The sequence below is a fragment of the Penaeus japonicus genome, unplaced genomic scaffold (genome assembly GCF_977035675.1).
Source record: "Penaeus japonicus unplaced genomic scaffold, GWHDUDI00000001_assembly GWHDUDI00000036, whole genome shotgun sequence".
In the NCBI taxonomy this organism is placed as follows: domain Eukaryota; kingdom Metazoa; phylum Arthropoda; class Malacostraca; order Decapoda; family Penaeidae; genus Penaeus; species Penaeus japonicus.
Genome location: NW_028234438.1, coordinates 14,175,039 through 14,187,538, shown reverse-complemented (window position 1 = coordinate 14,187,538; position 12,500 = coordinate 14,175,039). Strand labels below are relative to the sequence as shown.

Below are 12,500 nucleotides of genomic sequence, written 5' to 3'. Positions count from 1 at the left end.
TTTAAATGTTATAATGTGACTCTTTGTTTGACTTTCTTTCAAAAAAAATTCTGGGAAGAGCATCATGTGTCCTGAATACAGCAAAACCAGTCTAACTAATCAATACAGATACATTACAGTATCCCATACAGCTATATAAGATAATGTCTTGTTTGTATATTGCGTCATGGAAGTTCAAGAGCAAGTGACTGGATATGATGCATTAGCTTTGAGCTCCAGATAAGATTTTTTTTCCTAATATTCTTTTCCTTTCTTTTTATTTCATTATTTTTTATTTTATTTTTTTATTTTTTTTTACCAGATATGATATGATGACAGTCGGTGATATCCTTGCTCTTCCTGTGGGAGAGATCCTGAGTCCAGATGCCATCGTGGCCATCTGGTGCACAAACAATGCCAGTATTTTGGAGGAGTTTATTCAAGGCTTGCATAAGTGGGGCGTTCACCTGATAGCAACCTGGTACTGGTTAAAGGTCAGTAATAGCTGTTTTTATTATTTTATTGTTTTATTCATCTATTTATTTTATTATTATTATTATAAAGATTATAATTTTATTCTAGTATTATCAATAGTAATACTGATGTTTCGAGGCCTGAGTGATCAAGGTCAGAACAATTGCCACCATTAGCTCTGCTCAAAATTCAGAAATCTAGTTTTGGGAAAATTGAAGTTTAAGATTTCTTTTCACATATGTATTTTTGAATTTTTATTTCTAAAGGTTAGGTGCTACTTTGCAGTTAAAGTGCTCATGTATACTGGTGGGCAATTAGAAAATGAGTGTTTGGAGAGGGTCTTGTTTTCTTTAATAATCCTCACAATATTTAGTTTGATTATTTCATTTATCACAGGACACAATATGTAATCTCCCCTTTATTCCATTATTAGTTTGCAAACTAAATAGGATGCATAAATATTAGCCCATATAAGAGTTAGGCACAGTAAAGAACTTTTTAGTGAAAATAAGAATTTTTGGGTAGATAACTTTGCTCGGCTAAACCCATCCTTACAAATTCTACAATGTGCTCAGCATGATTAGGAAAAATTCTAAGGCCAAAAGTTATTTACCCCATCAAACACCAATATTTAATGTTCTCTGGAACATCCAAATACCATTTCTCGTTTTTTTATATATTTTTTTTCCCCCCCTGTTTTTTTTTCTTTTTCTTCTTCTTCTTCTTCTTCTTCTTCTTCTTCTCTCTTCTTCTTCTCTCTTCTTCTTCTTCTTCTCTCTTCTCTCTTCTTCTTCTTCTTCTTCTCTCTTCTTCTTCTTCTTTCTAAACTAGTCTTGAACTTTAAGATGCACTCAAAACTATATGATAGTGGCAGCAACAGTTGGGTAATACTTCATGGATATATCAAAAGGCAACATCACTAGGGGAAAGACTTAGGAATTCAAGATTACATTACCATAGCTTGAGCATTTTTACGTTGACAGATTTAAAAAATGCAGTTAACTTGACACGGCCAAAATCCATGACTTTTGGGTGTGGATGGGGATACCCTCAGGTAGTTTTCATGTAACATTACATGTCAAGAACAAAGAAACATTTATATATTACCATATTACCAATGAAGATAAAAGAATGTGGGATATAGGTTGGTTTAACATAAGATAGTACAGAGGAGATGAGAGTTTTTTGATTTTCAGAAATGCTCATAAGAATATAATATGGTAGAAAAAAAAATAGAAATGAATTTTAAAAATCCCTTCATAGTTTATTAGCTTGATATTTTTCTAGAAAAAAGTAATATAAATTTTGTGAAATAAAAAAAGAGAGATTGTTAATATTCCTTTAGTAGTTTTATTCTTAACCTGTTAATGATGGGTAACAAGATATCATGTCAAGTGGTGGCAGGGAGAGATGTGGCTATCCTCCTGGCTGGCGTGCCGGATGCTCAGGTGTGTGGTGCTTGGCCATGGCCAGTGCAGGCGAATAGCCTGAGGCGTTAGGCTTACGCATTTGGAATATCCTGGTGTTTTGACCATTTGGAGCCAAAGCAGCCCCATCATTAATGAGTTAATAGTAAATAAAAATTCATCATACTAGTTCATTTTATTCAATTTTAAAAACTTCTAGGTAACCAAAGCTGGGGAACCTGTGACGCCCTTCCCTGCCAGTCATGGTAAACGACCATACGAACGCTTATTGGTTGCAAGCAGATGTGCGAAATACAAAGACACAATTCCAGAAAGATTTGTGATATGTAGTGTCCCTAGTGGAATTCACTCCCACAAACCACCATTAGAGGGTAAGAATCTGTACTTATATTATTGGTGGGTTATATTTAGTGCTAAGGTAACTTCTAGATTATTCTTCAATAACTCAAAAAGAAAAACTAAACATCTATCAATGAGATTTAAGTCATTGGAAATAGTATTATTATTACAAGCTTTGAATTTCTTATTTTTGTCTTACATATATACATGTGTATTTATATTTATATTATTTTCAGAACTTTTGAAAAGATTTTCAGTGCCAGAGCCACGATGTTTGGAGCTATTCTGCAGGAGTCTGTTGCCTGGATGGACATGCTATGGATTAGAAGTGCTCCGTCTGAATCATTTGTCCCTTTTTGAAGATGAAACCAAATAACCCTTGTAAACTTGATGGAATTCAGGTCATGAGTTTACACCAGTCCTTATGACATAATATGATTTATATTACCCTTCTTTTGAACATGCTGATACCAGTTGGTACAGTCATGTTGTAGTGATTCACCGAGATATTCCCTTGTCCCAAAGTAAATTCCCAATTGAATCTATGGTAACGTGAATCCTGTCCTGTGTAGGGGTAGGCTGCCACCAGCTGATAAGGGATCAGCACCCGTGTATGTGCGAGACAGTCGAAGACGTGTAAAATGTATGTTATTTATGTGTATGAGTGTATGTCAGATTGTATGTGGAAAGAAAGAGTTCCTACACAGGACATTGCCGAGCAGGCGTGGCTAGAGTCAGGCAAACATTCTTCATTTCAGTGTTTTACAGATTATCTTAAAAGATATAAAAAGATTTCCGATCATCAAAGTTTTTTTATTATTCATTCCAAACAAAAGGTCTCTCCTCCTATATTCAAAAATCCATTCCTTGGCCTGGCCATGAATTTGCCTATGGCCGCAACCCTTTAAAAACAATAAAATAATAAAATTCAAAGAAAAACAAGTGCCAAAAGGGCACAAGTTGTGAGCAGTGCTGTTGCCGAGCTAAGGGCTCATCTGCAAGAGGCCATCTGCTGCCGAAACACGGCCTCGCAGGGGTTATATGGGCCCCTTTCCAGGGAGGGAGCAAGTGGTAGGCCCTCCTTCCAGGGAGGGAGCAAGTAGTAGGCCCTCCAGGGCAACACCATCTCTTGGCGCCTCCTTCTCCTCGTGGCGATAAAGGGGGAACTCGTGTATATTCCCCTGGAGGGATGGCTGGGGCGAAGCACATCACTACAATGTAACTGGGATTTGGAGTAAAACCAGTAACACATAAGAAAGGAGTTTATTTCCATTTAAATACATTCATTTTTTTCTTTTTTTCTTTTTTTTTTGTGATAGCTGATTCTTGAGACTGGAATGGGTGTATGAACTTGTATGATATTGAACATTATTTTTCCACATACTGCTACAGTTTTCATACAGGATATCCTTCAGCAAGATGTATAAAGTAAAATATAAAAGGGGGAAAAAAAGTGAAGGAGAAGACTTTATCCAAAAATTTGAACTTTGCACCTGCTGTTCAATGTGAACAAATCTTGATTGAATCCGATTTGAATTCCTTTCAATTTCTTCCCTCACATGCAATGCCTTATATTTTATCAAACAAAAATATCAGTAAGAATTAATCAATAAATAAAATAAAAGTCAAAGGTATGAAATCTTCAGAAACGTTTGCCTACTGAAGGGAGATAGGGAGGGAAAAAAAGTCCACAAAGTATTATAATCTTTTTTAAATTAAGAGAATAAAGAAAATAGAAAAAAAAAGAGAAGTAAGGGGAAAATAAAATGCTCCACATACAAACTTGCCAAAAGACAACTACCTATTTCCTTGTTGGATAAAAGGTCTTGTCATCAAAATGCTGCTTCTGATATCCTTTATTTGTACCATGCCACACTGTTCATAAAAGGCTTAAATAAAAGATGAAATTGTACAAATTCAGAAGAACAATTGCATCTACATCAAGTTTTCCTTCTTCCTTTTTTTTAAAGCAACGGAATATACAGAGTAAAGTGTAGTATTTTCAACCTCTGAAGATACAGTCAAAAATTATTTCAATGATACAGGTTTTAAAGAGACAAAAAAGACAAGCTGCATACATGCAGATAGCTTTGATGCAAGCTACTTAATATCTGCACTAAAGGTGGTGGCATTTGAAAAGTGCATATAACTGGACAGCAGTTTTATTGACAAGTTTATTGCTGATCCAATTTGCATTATACAAAAATAACATGGAATAGGGACTGTTTTCTTTTTTTCTTCTTTTTGTTCTTTATACATGCCTTATAACGCGTCACTTGTTTCATTTACAGGAAACTAAAGTCACACTATATCATCTTGTAATCACAAATACATAATGTCACTCGCACTCGTCCCATTCTTGACATCTACATATACGTGAAGTTGAACCTGAAAATACAGAAGAGAAAGGTTTTACTTTGTATATCAATATTTAAATTCAAAACTATTGTGAAGACTTGAAATATGTTACACTTATAAATTAAGCTAATTTTAGCAAGCTACAGCTTTTTGCAGATTATACAATCTTAAACTCTCAAAATCACCACACACAATAATTCTTACAAACCTGCACAACGACTGCGGCAAAGAAGAAATTATTGGTCCATATCCCTGAGAATTGTCGTAGAGTTCAAACAAAGGTGCTGCCACTAATTTGTAGTTCTTTGGTACTGCAAACAATGCTATAAAAAAAAGGACTATGTATGAGAATATGGAAAAGTGCTACTTAACCCACTCACAACGGGGGCATTCCAGCCTTGCATGTTACAATGCCGGGGCTCTCGAATGCATAGGCCTAAGTCAGTTAAATAAACGATGCCGTATGACGTCACCCTGCGAACGGGCCTTGAATGCCCGGTACCCGTGGTGTACCACCCGTCCAGAGAGGGTTAATAGCCTGCACACGGTTATAAGAGATTTACACCTTAATTGTTTGAACATTCTAGAACTATTTCTTTTAATGAATCCACTAAGAGAGCTTTTACTTGTAACAAATGATCATTTGTAAAACAGCAGGTAATAATAATAATAATAATATTACTAAAAACAAATAAACAAGAGCAGCACATAATTACAAAAAAAATACACTCCGTCCTTACCCTTCTCTCCAAGCTGTACGAGGAAGAGTTTCTTGTGTTCCTTTGGCTTGGTGATGTGCGAGGGGATGTAAGGGTACTGAGGCGGCTCGAAGTTTGGCCGCCACCAGTTGCCAATGATGTCCTCTATGACCCACTCCTGCTTGAGCCCGTCCTGTCGCCCTAGAGTTTCTGTCAGCAAACGTTTGAGTCCTTCCACTTCATCTTCTTCCGTGTTCAGCTCTCCGCCTGGTCTGTTGGTGGGTAGCGGAGAGGGGTTAATTATTACATGGATTACGAAATAGACATCAAATGTGATAGATGAAGTAAATTTTGCTTTGGATAGTGACCATAAAATTCTGATTATGAATGCAAAATCTTACAAATACTGCTCTACTGCCATTTTTGCTACTTTAATGAATTATAATTCCTCAAAATATTAGGAATATACCATTCTACTCTCTTTACCATTTAATTGAATTATAGAAAAAAAAAGGTCACCAAAAATAAAAATAAAAAAATAAAATAAAATAAATAAATAAAAAAGAACTAGCTCACTTACAACTTAAAGAAGGTTGTGCCCAGCTGCAGGAGTAACACGTGAGGGAGGCCGTGTTCATGGACTAGCAGCACTGCTTCCACGCTCCTCCTCATACCAATCTTGTCAAACTCCTCTCGCATGCGCTGGAAACGAGCTGGGACACTGGGGTCCTTTTCGAATAATGGATCCTTTGTGCCAAATGTGTAGTTTGTCAGAGGATACCTGGAAAGAGACCATGTAACTGTGCTAAACTGCATATAAATTGTAGAAATAGTGATTACATTTATAATGCTATTTGAAATTCTAGTCAATAGCAAATCTGGGATATTCTTTAAAAGCATGGCATTTTTTTTCTTTACTTTTTACATTGACTACCACAATTACTATTACTACTTCCTCTGAGCCCTGATTCTTTACTATCTCCCTCCTCTTTTCCATCAATAAATGTTGCAGCAAAGAGATAAGCTGATTGAAATGTTATCCACTCATTAATAGCTCAACATGCATTTGCACACAACAAATATTTGGATTTGTGCCGTACTTAACTTTACCAGATTATAGTATCAGTTATAATCTATCTTTTACCATCGGATCTATATAAACTCCAAACAAATTTACCTCACAAATAGGCACTATTAACCCACACAGGACGGGTGGTACAGCATGTGTACCGCGCATTCAAAAGCCCAGTTGCCGGGCGGCACAGTATTGTGCCGGCCATTCAATTGATTTAGGCCTAATAATTCGAACGCCCCGGCATTTGGACATTCAAGGCTAGAATTCCCCCGTCGGGAATGGGTTAAAATGTTGGCTTCTTACAATCCATTGTACACAGTAAAAGCTTTGCTTGCTTTGGCATCTAGACACATATTAGTGCCAAGTTGAATTTATTTCAGAGCGAGGGTGTGGTACCTTAACGTAGCATGGCCTTTCTTGCTTTCTTTCATTGACTCGTAATAATAGAACTAATTTTGTCTTGGTTTAGAGTCTATATCAGCTCAGTATGTTCTTTACATACAGTATCATTGAAATATTTGTTTTATGGGAGGACAAAAAGTAATTTATTTATTTTCCATATTTATTTACTTTTGCAAAGAAACACAAATGAAATAACCATCCCAAACAAAAAGACATGAGATTGGGAAGAGGAAGGTGACCTGTATTTACAGCTGCAATTACCACAGCATATACCGGCCATAATGGCACAGTGGAACATAGCAACCACTGCACAGGGTCTGCGTCACCTTCTCGTTCTGTCTACACATCCTGCACTGCTTGTACTTTTGACAGCATTTGGTTGTGTGTGGTGCAACAGCACACAAGCTGGTGCTAGGAGTGGTGCCATATTTATTTCAAATTAACCCTATTACAGTAATTATTGTAATTATAATGATAATTACTACCATCAACAGTCACCAAATGGACTTATTACTCAGAGTAAAAAAAAAGAAACACATCGTGAAAGTTAAAAAACAGGGTGCTCATATGTAATAGCAAAAATATTAAATCTTGAAAGCACTTTTTTTCTGACGACAAACATCATCAACAGAAGAATTAGTTTAAATGCAATAGTATCTCATAAATAAATATCATACAATAATACACTAAACATTCCTCATTAGATTATTACATTTTGTTACTTATCTTCATTTGACTGCTGTGTGAGCCATCACCATGGTACAAAACTCGAATCATGTGTGGAAATAATGCCCATTCAGAAAATGTAGGACTTCAAGGATTCATAAATACGAGAAATCCCAAACTCTATTTGAAATATCATGGTTGGTTAACATTGTTTGGCACGGTGCCATCCGCTGCTAATGGGTTAATGCCATAATGCAAAATACAACAAGAGTATACTAATTTATTAGGCTCACCCTCTACTACTCATATTGGTGAATATAATCCGCAACCCCCCCCCATACTCTACAACCTGGGCCCCGTTAATAGGGGAGGGCATTAAGTAGACCAGGGTCTTCAACTCTGATCCTGCACTGATACGATTGATGTGCACTTGTTTGGAAAACAACCATCTATGGGCAAAACTTGGCCAGGTGGATCAGACCTATCTGCCTCAATTGTGAAGGGCCTATCAAAAACGGGGATTTCTACTATCTATTTTTTTTCCTTTTCTTTCTTAACCCATTCATGACAGGGCTATTTCGGCTCTAAGTGGTTGGGGTATTAGAACACATCCGGCTATCGCCTTGGGATTCTTGGGCGCACTAGCCGCGAGCGAGCACTGTACGCCCTATCACCCGGCGCGCCAGCCTTGACTAAATATCTTGTCGCCGGCGTCTGACCCAAAAACCACTGAACATGATAGCAAGTCTGCCGGTGCAAATGGGTTAACCCACTCATTCACAGAGGGCTCTTCAACTGCTTGATTCTACAGGGTGATAAAAGAAGGTTTTTGTTTGATTTTTTTTTTTTATTTGACAAGTCAAGAAAACTGTGTATATGGGGAGAGACCATGACATGATACGCAGTCACTTGTCGTGAGGGAAATATTCCAGTGACGTAATCAGGCATGAATGGGTTAATGAATTGGACATAGGGAATGTCTGCTAATTCTATAGTACTGTTAGGCAAGTTTCCTTAAGCCAAAACTACTATATGAGCTCCATATCAACATGCACCCAAGGAGGACATTCTCCCCCTAACCCTATCCAACAGTCGTGTTCACTGTCTCATTTTTCCATTTTCTAAGTAAATGTGAAATAGTAATTCTGGCCTTGTATAGTATATTTCATGCAGCCAAACCCCCCATCTATCTTGTATCACATACCCCTCCCCAGTTGCCTGATGATATATATTCTCTTTTCATTATTTATACATGCAAATAAATACTTTAGTATGTTTTATAACAAAACATGCTCTTTATTCCTTCATATGCATTGTTTATTTACATTTCCTCCAGCCACACCCACTATTTCAATCCCATCCCTCCATCAGGCCCGCCTCTCCCTCAGCCTCAGTTTGACCTTGCCCCATGGTATATTACTGTTTTTTTACTATCTGTACATCTACATGAATATTTCACTGTTTTTCTTTTTCTTGCTTTATTTGGGCAATAAATACAGGCTTTATACATATGTATTTTATGGGCATGAATGCTTATTCCCATTTACCTTCGTATTTGAGTTGTAATTGTGATAATTTTTTCAAATGTCTGTATACGATATAAGGCAATGAAATATATATATTTTTGTGTGTAAATTCAAGCTCTTGAAATGCCAAAGAAAAAAATTGGCCAAAGTGAAACTAAAATTCATATCCTCAGTGTAGCTGGGAGGACAGACATGCAGAAACCTTTGCAGCTTTTAGATTAAAATGTTAATTTCGTCTTTAGACAATAGTCAGTGGCAATGGGTTTGTGTTCCTTATTGTTTTCAATTCCTTGAGCTCAACTTTTTGAGCCAATTTAGAGCCAGTTTTTGTATCGTAAAGATCATTGTACTGATGACACTGGATATTGGGCATTGATGATCTACTCAAAAGATTTATAACCAAAAAAAGAACCTGACCAAGTTATACATTGCCAGAACAGAAGTGTAGGATATTTGTTGATCTTTTATACATAACTACATTAGGCCCAGAGGCAACCATGAATGCTGTTCACAGTAGTAAATTATAAAGAAAGCATGAATTTTACATTTTGATTTCATAACAGACAGAAATATGATGTACCTAGGGTATATCTGACGCATATAACAATGCATTTTATTCATATATTACCTCACAATCTCCCTGATCTACATCATGCCCTCCTTTAATATTAGGGCTCAGATTATGGGGTAAGAAGGGAAATCTTGGATTATATGCATCATATGATTATACAAGTACTAGAGGGTAAGAGGAATCCAACGGTATCACTATTGTCATATTCACTATCGTGGCACTGTTCTGAATATTTTTGTGATTTTATATCTAACTCTGATAAAGTAAAAAAAAATTGTATATATAAATACAACTAAAGTGTGCATCTGCAAATGTAACTAAGGCCCGTAGTAAAGAACCTGTGGGGTGTGGGGCGTCGGGAAAATGTGACGGGTGTCGGGTGTAGGGCGTAGGATAAAATGTCCTACGCCCTACACCCGACACCCGTCACATTTTCCTGACGCCCCACACCCCACAGGTTCTTTACTACGGGCCTAAGTATGATGATCTGATAAGTCATCCTGCTTGAATAGTTAAAACAAGCTGCCCTACACTCTCTCTTTTTTTTTTTTTTTTTTATAGAATTATCCCAAAATTTGTTTAGAAAAAAAGTTTGCCACTTTTAAACAAATTAACAATCCTTTATCTCCTAGACTGCAATTAAACAAGTATCAATAATTTCAACCTTATATTAACTTCAAGTCTATGGATGCCTGAGAAAGAGAAATGTAAATCAATTATTCATTTACAATTATCTCTTCTTGAGGACAAAATTGTCTCCTTCACCATAACCAGACAACCTACATCCGCAACCAAGCCTAAATCCGTCTGATCTTGAGCCTCGTAAAAGGGATCAAGAATCACCCGAGCAGACCAGAAGAGACGAATGGAGGTGGCGGTCATTTTGAAGATATCTCAAAATCACGAGATAACCCCTTAAAAACGCCTAAAATGTCTTCCGTCGCGTCAAACTCACAAGCTGATTGTTCTGTTGAGCGCCATGGATCCAGTTCCGTTCCGTTTAGCACCGTAAGAGGGTTGAGTGGAGTTTTTTGGCCATCCAGTGGTACTCGAGCCTCGCTTCTGTGTCGCCATGTTGTAAACACAGCTCGCCGCAAACACGCGCTCTGATTGGCTGGTCGCGATGTCAACAAAACACGTGATTGGTCGATTCCCAGAGTCAGGCGTAACAGCTTTATAATTTGGAAAAAAAGAATATCAATGAAAGGGAGACGATGCACTATAAACAAACCTTTGGCTGATGACGTCAACGTAGTACGCGATCGGTAGCTTTGCACGTTCGGGCGTAACACTATTGTAATGCATAAATGTAAACATCTGCGAAAGAGAAATAGCCATATTTTTTGAGATGAGAAAACCAAGGAAATTATAACATTCGTTATATATTTTTGCCTATCATTTCAATATCAATCTACCTGTCTATATGTCTACATCAATCTATCTGTCTTAATTAAAAATTTATTTGTGTGTGTGTGTGTGTGTGTGTGTGTGTGTGTGTGTGTGTGTGTGTGTGTGTGTGTGTGTGTGTGTGTGTGTGTGTGTGTGTGTCTGTTTTATTTGCATGGAATTGAGCAGGTGAGTGTATGTATGTATATATATATATATGTGTGTGTATATGTATTTATGTATATGTATATATGTATATATAAATAAATATATATATATACATATATTTATATATATGTGTGTATATGTATTTATGTATATGTATATATAAATAAATATATATATATACATATATTTATATATATATATATATATATATATATATATATATATATAAATATATATATGTCTATATCTGTATTTATATCTATATCTATAACTATCTATTTATAAATCCATCTATATATTTACAAAGGAGAGATAGAGCGACAGAGAGATAGGACCATAGCACTTGTGACTCGTTGCTTCCATGATAGAACAGTGTCTCTCTGCTGTCTCATTAATGGTCTCATAGTGCCAGATGGTGTCATATCCATTTTTTCATGTTTCTACTTAGTAATTTGTAAAGGGTCTGATAACCTGAATTCTCATTTGATTAAGAGATACAGTAAAGGGATTGCATAGTATGGGTCTTCATGGAAAAACAAGAAAGAAAAGGTATATATGTATGCATTGGTGCATGCTATTAATTCCATTGTTTATATAGAATATATCTATCATCTTATCTTATGTATGTTGACAGTTACTTTAAGTACATTATGTCAGAAAATGTTACTTTTTAATATTCATTCTGCAGAGCAAAATTTAATGAAAGTATCTTTCTGGTGAGCAAATATATTACCATTTATTCCTTGTCTAACAAAACATAATCATAATTTGCTGTAGTGTTATTGATCATTATAACACAATCAACATGAGTAGAAGAATTGAAAATATGCAAATGTACATTTATATCAAAATAATTAGGGTTAGCTGAATCCAGCTATAAAATAAAACAACCGTGCTGCTTATTACAATATATTTTATAATTTGAAAATGCATTAATACAATATCATCAAAGTAAGGACATCAAAATGTGGATGGAATTTTTGCAATAGATACAGTATATTGTCACTAACACCAAGAATGCTAAAGAAACAAACATTTATCACAGTAGGAATCAAAATCAGAAATAACAGGATTTAATTACATACTATAAACATCTACAACTAAACTTCCCTACAACTACCAGTATATCTAACAAACATAATCTGTGTATCTATCTACAATGCTATCTGCTCTACATCTATCCTAGTATTTTTTAATCAAACATTAGTAATATGTAAAACTATCACAAAACATTCCTCTCCATACTACTAAACACCAAGACAGAAATGAAAGGATCCTACTAACTACAGTCACATATTTAAAAAATCCTGCACATGTAAATCACTAGTGTGTGTATGATAGTATTTATAATATTTCTTTTATTCTGAGGCTCATACTGCATCTAAAAAAAACACACTCATGGTGCTTGGAAAGGCATGAATGAGAAGAGAC

The 12,500-nt window shown here is 35.9% G+C and overlaps 2 protein-coding genes across 2 annotated transcripts in view; one reads left to right on the top strand and one right to left on the bottom strand.

Annotated features, from left to right (window-relative positions):
• Mettl4 (Methyltransferase like 4) overlaps positions 1 to 3,018 on the top strand; it is an 11,286-nt gene extending 8,268 nt beyond the window's left edge. Inside the window, exons 7-9 of the mRNA XM_043011172.2 lie at positions 302 to 473; positions 2,080 to 2,251; positions 2,456 to 3,018. Of these exons, the coding sequence (XP_042867106.2) occupies positions 302 to 473; positions 2,080 to 2,251; positions 2,456 to 2,595 (484 nt within the window). The 3' untranslated portion in view covers positions 2,596 to 3,018. The remainder of the gene's footprint in view (positions 1 to 301; positions 474 to 2,079; positions 2,252 to 2,455) is intronic.
• A 449-nt stretch (positions 3,019 to 3,467) lies between these two features.
• On the bottom strand, positions 3,468 to 10,629 carry Cpsf5 (cleavage and polyadenylation specificity factor subunit 5). Its single transcript, XM_043011175.2, has 5 exons — positions 10,471 to 10,629; positions 5,856 to 6,056; positions 5,318 to 5,547; positions 4,786 to 4,900; positions 3,468 to 4,607 (listed from the first exon to the last, which is right to left on the bottom strand). The coding sequence occupies exons 1-5, from the start codon at positions 10,587 to 10,589 to the stop codon at positions 4,586 to 4,588; spliced, it is 687 nt and encodes a 228-aa protein (XP_042867109.1). The 5' UTR covers positions 10,590 to 10,629; the 3' UTR covers positions 3,468 to 4,585.
• Between the last annotated feature and the right edge of the window lie 1,871 nt (positions 10,630 to 12,500).

Coding starts and splice junctions, on each gene's coding strand:
- Cpsf5 (XM_043011175.2), bottom strand. CDS start 10,589: ATGGCGACACAGAAGCGAGGCTCGAGTACCACTGGATGGCCAAAAAAC. Junction 6,057..10,470: donor CTCAACAGAACAATCAGCTT/GTGAGTTTGACG, acceptor GTCTCTTTCCAG/GTATCCTCTGACAAACTACA. Junction 4,901..5,317: donor CGTACAGCTTGGAGAGAAGG/GTAAGGACGGAG, acceptor TTTTTTTTATAG/CATTGTTTGCAGTACCAAAG.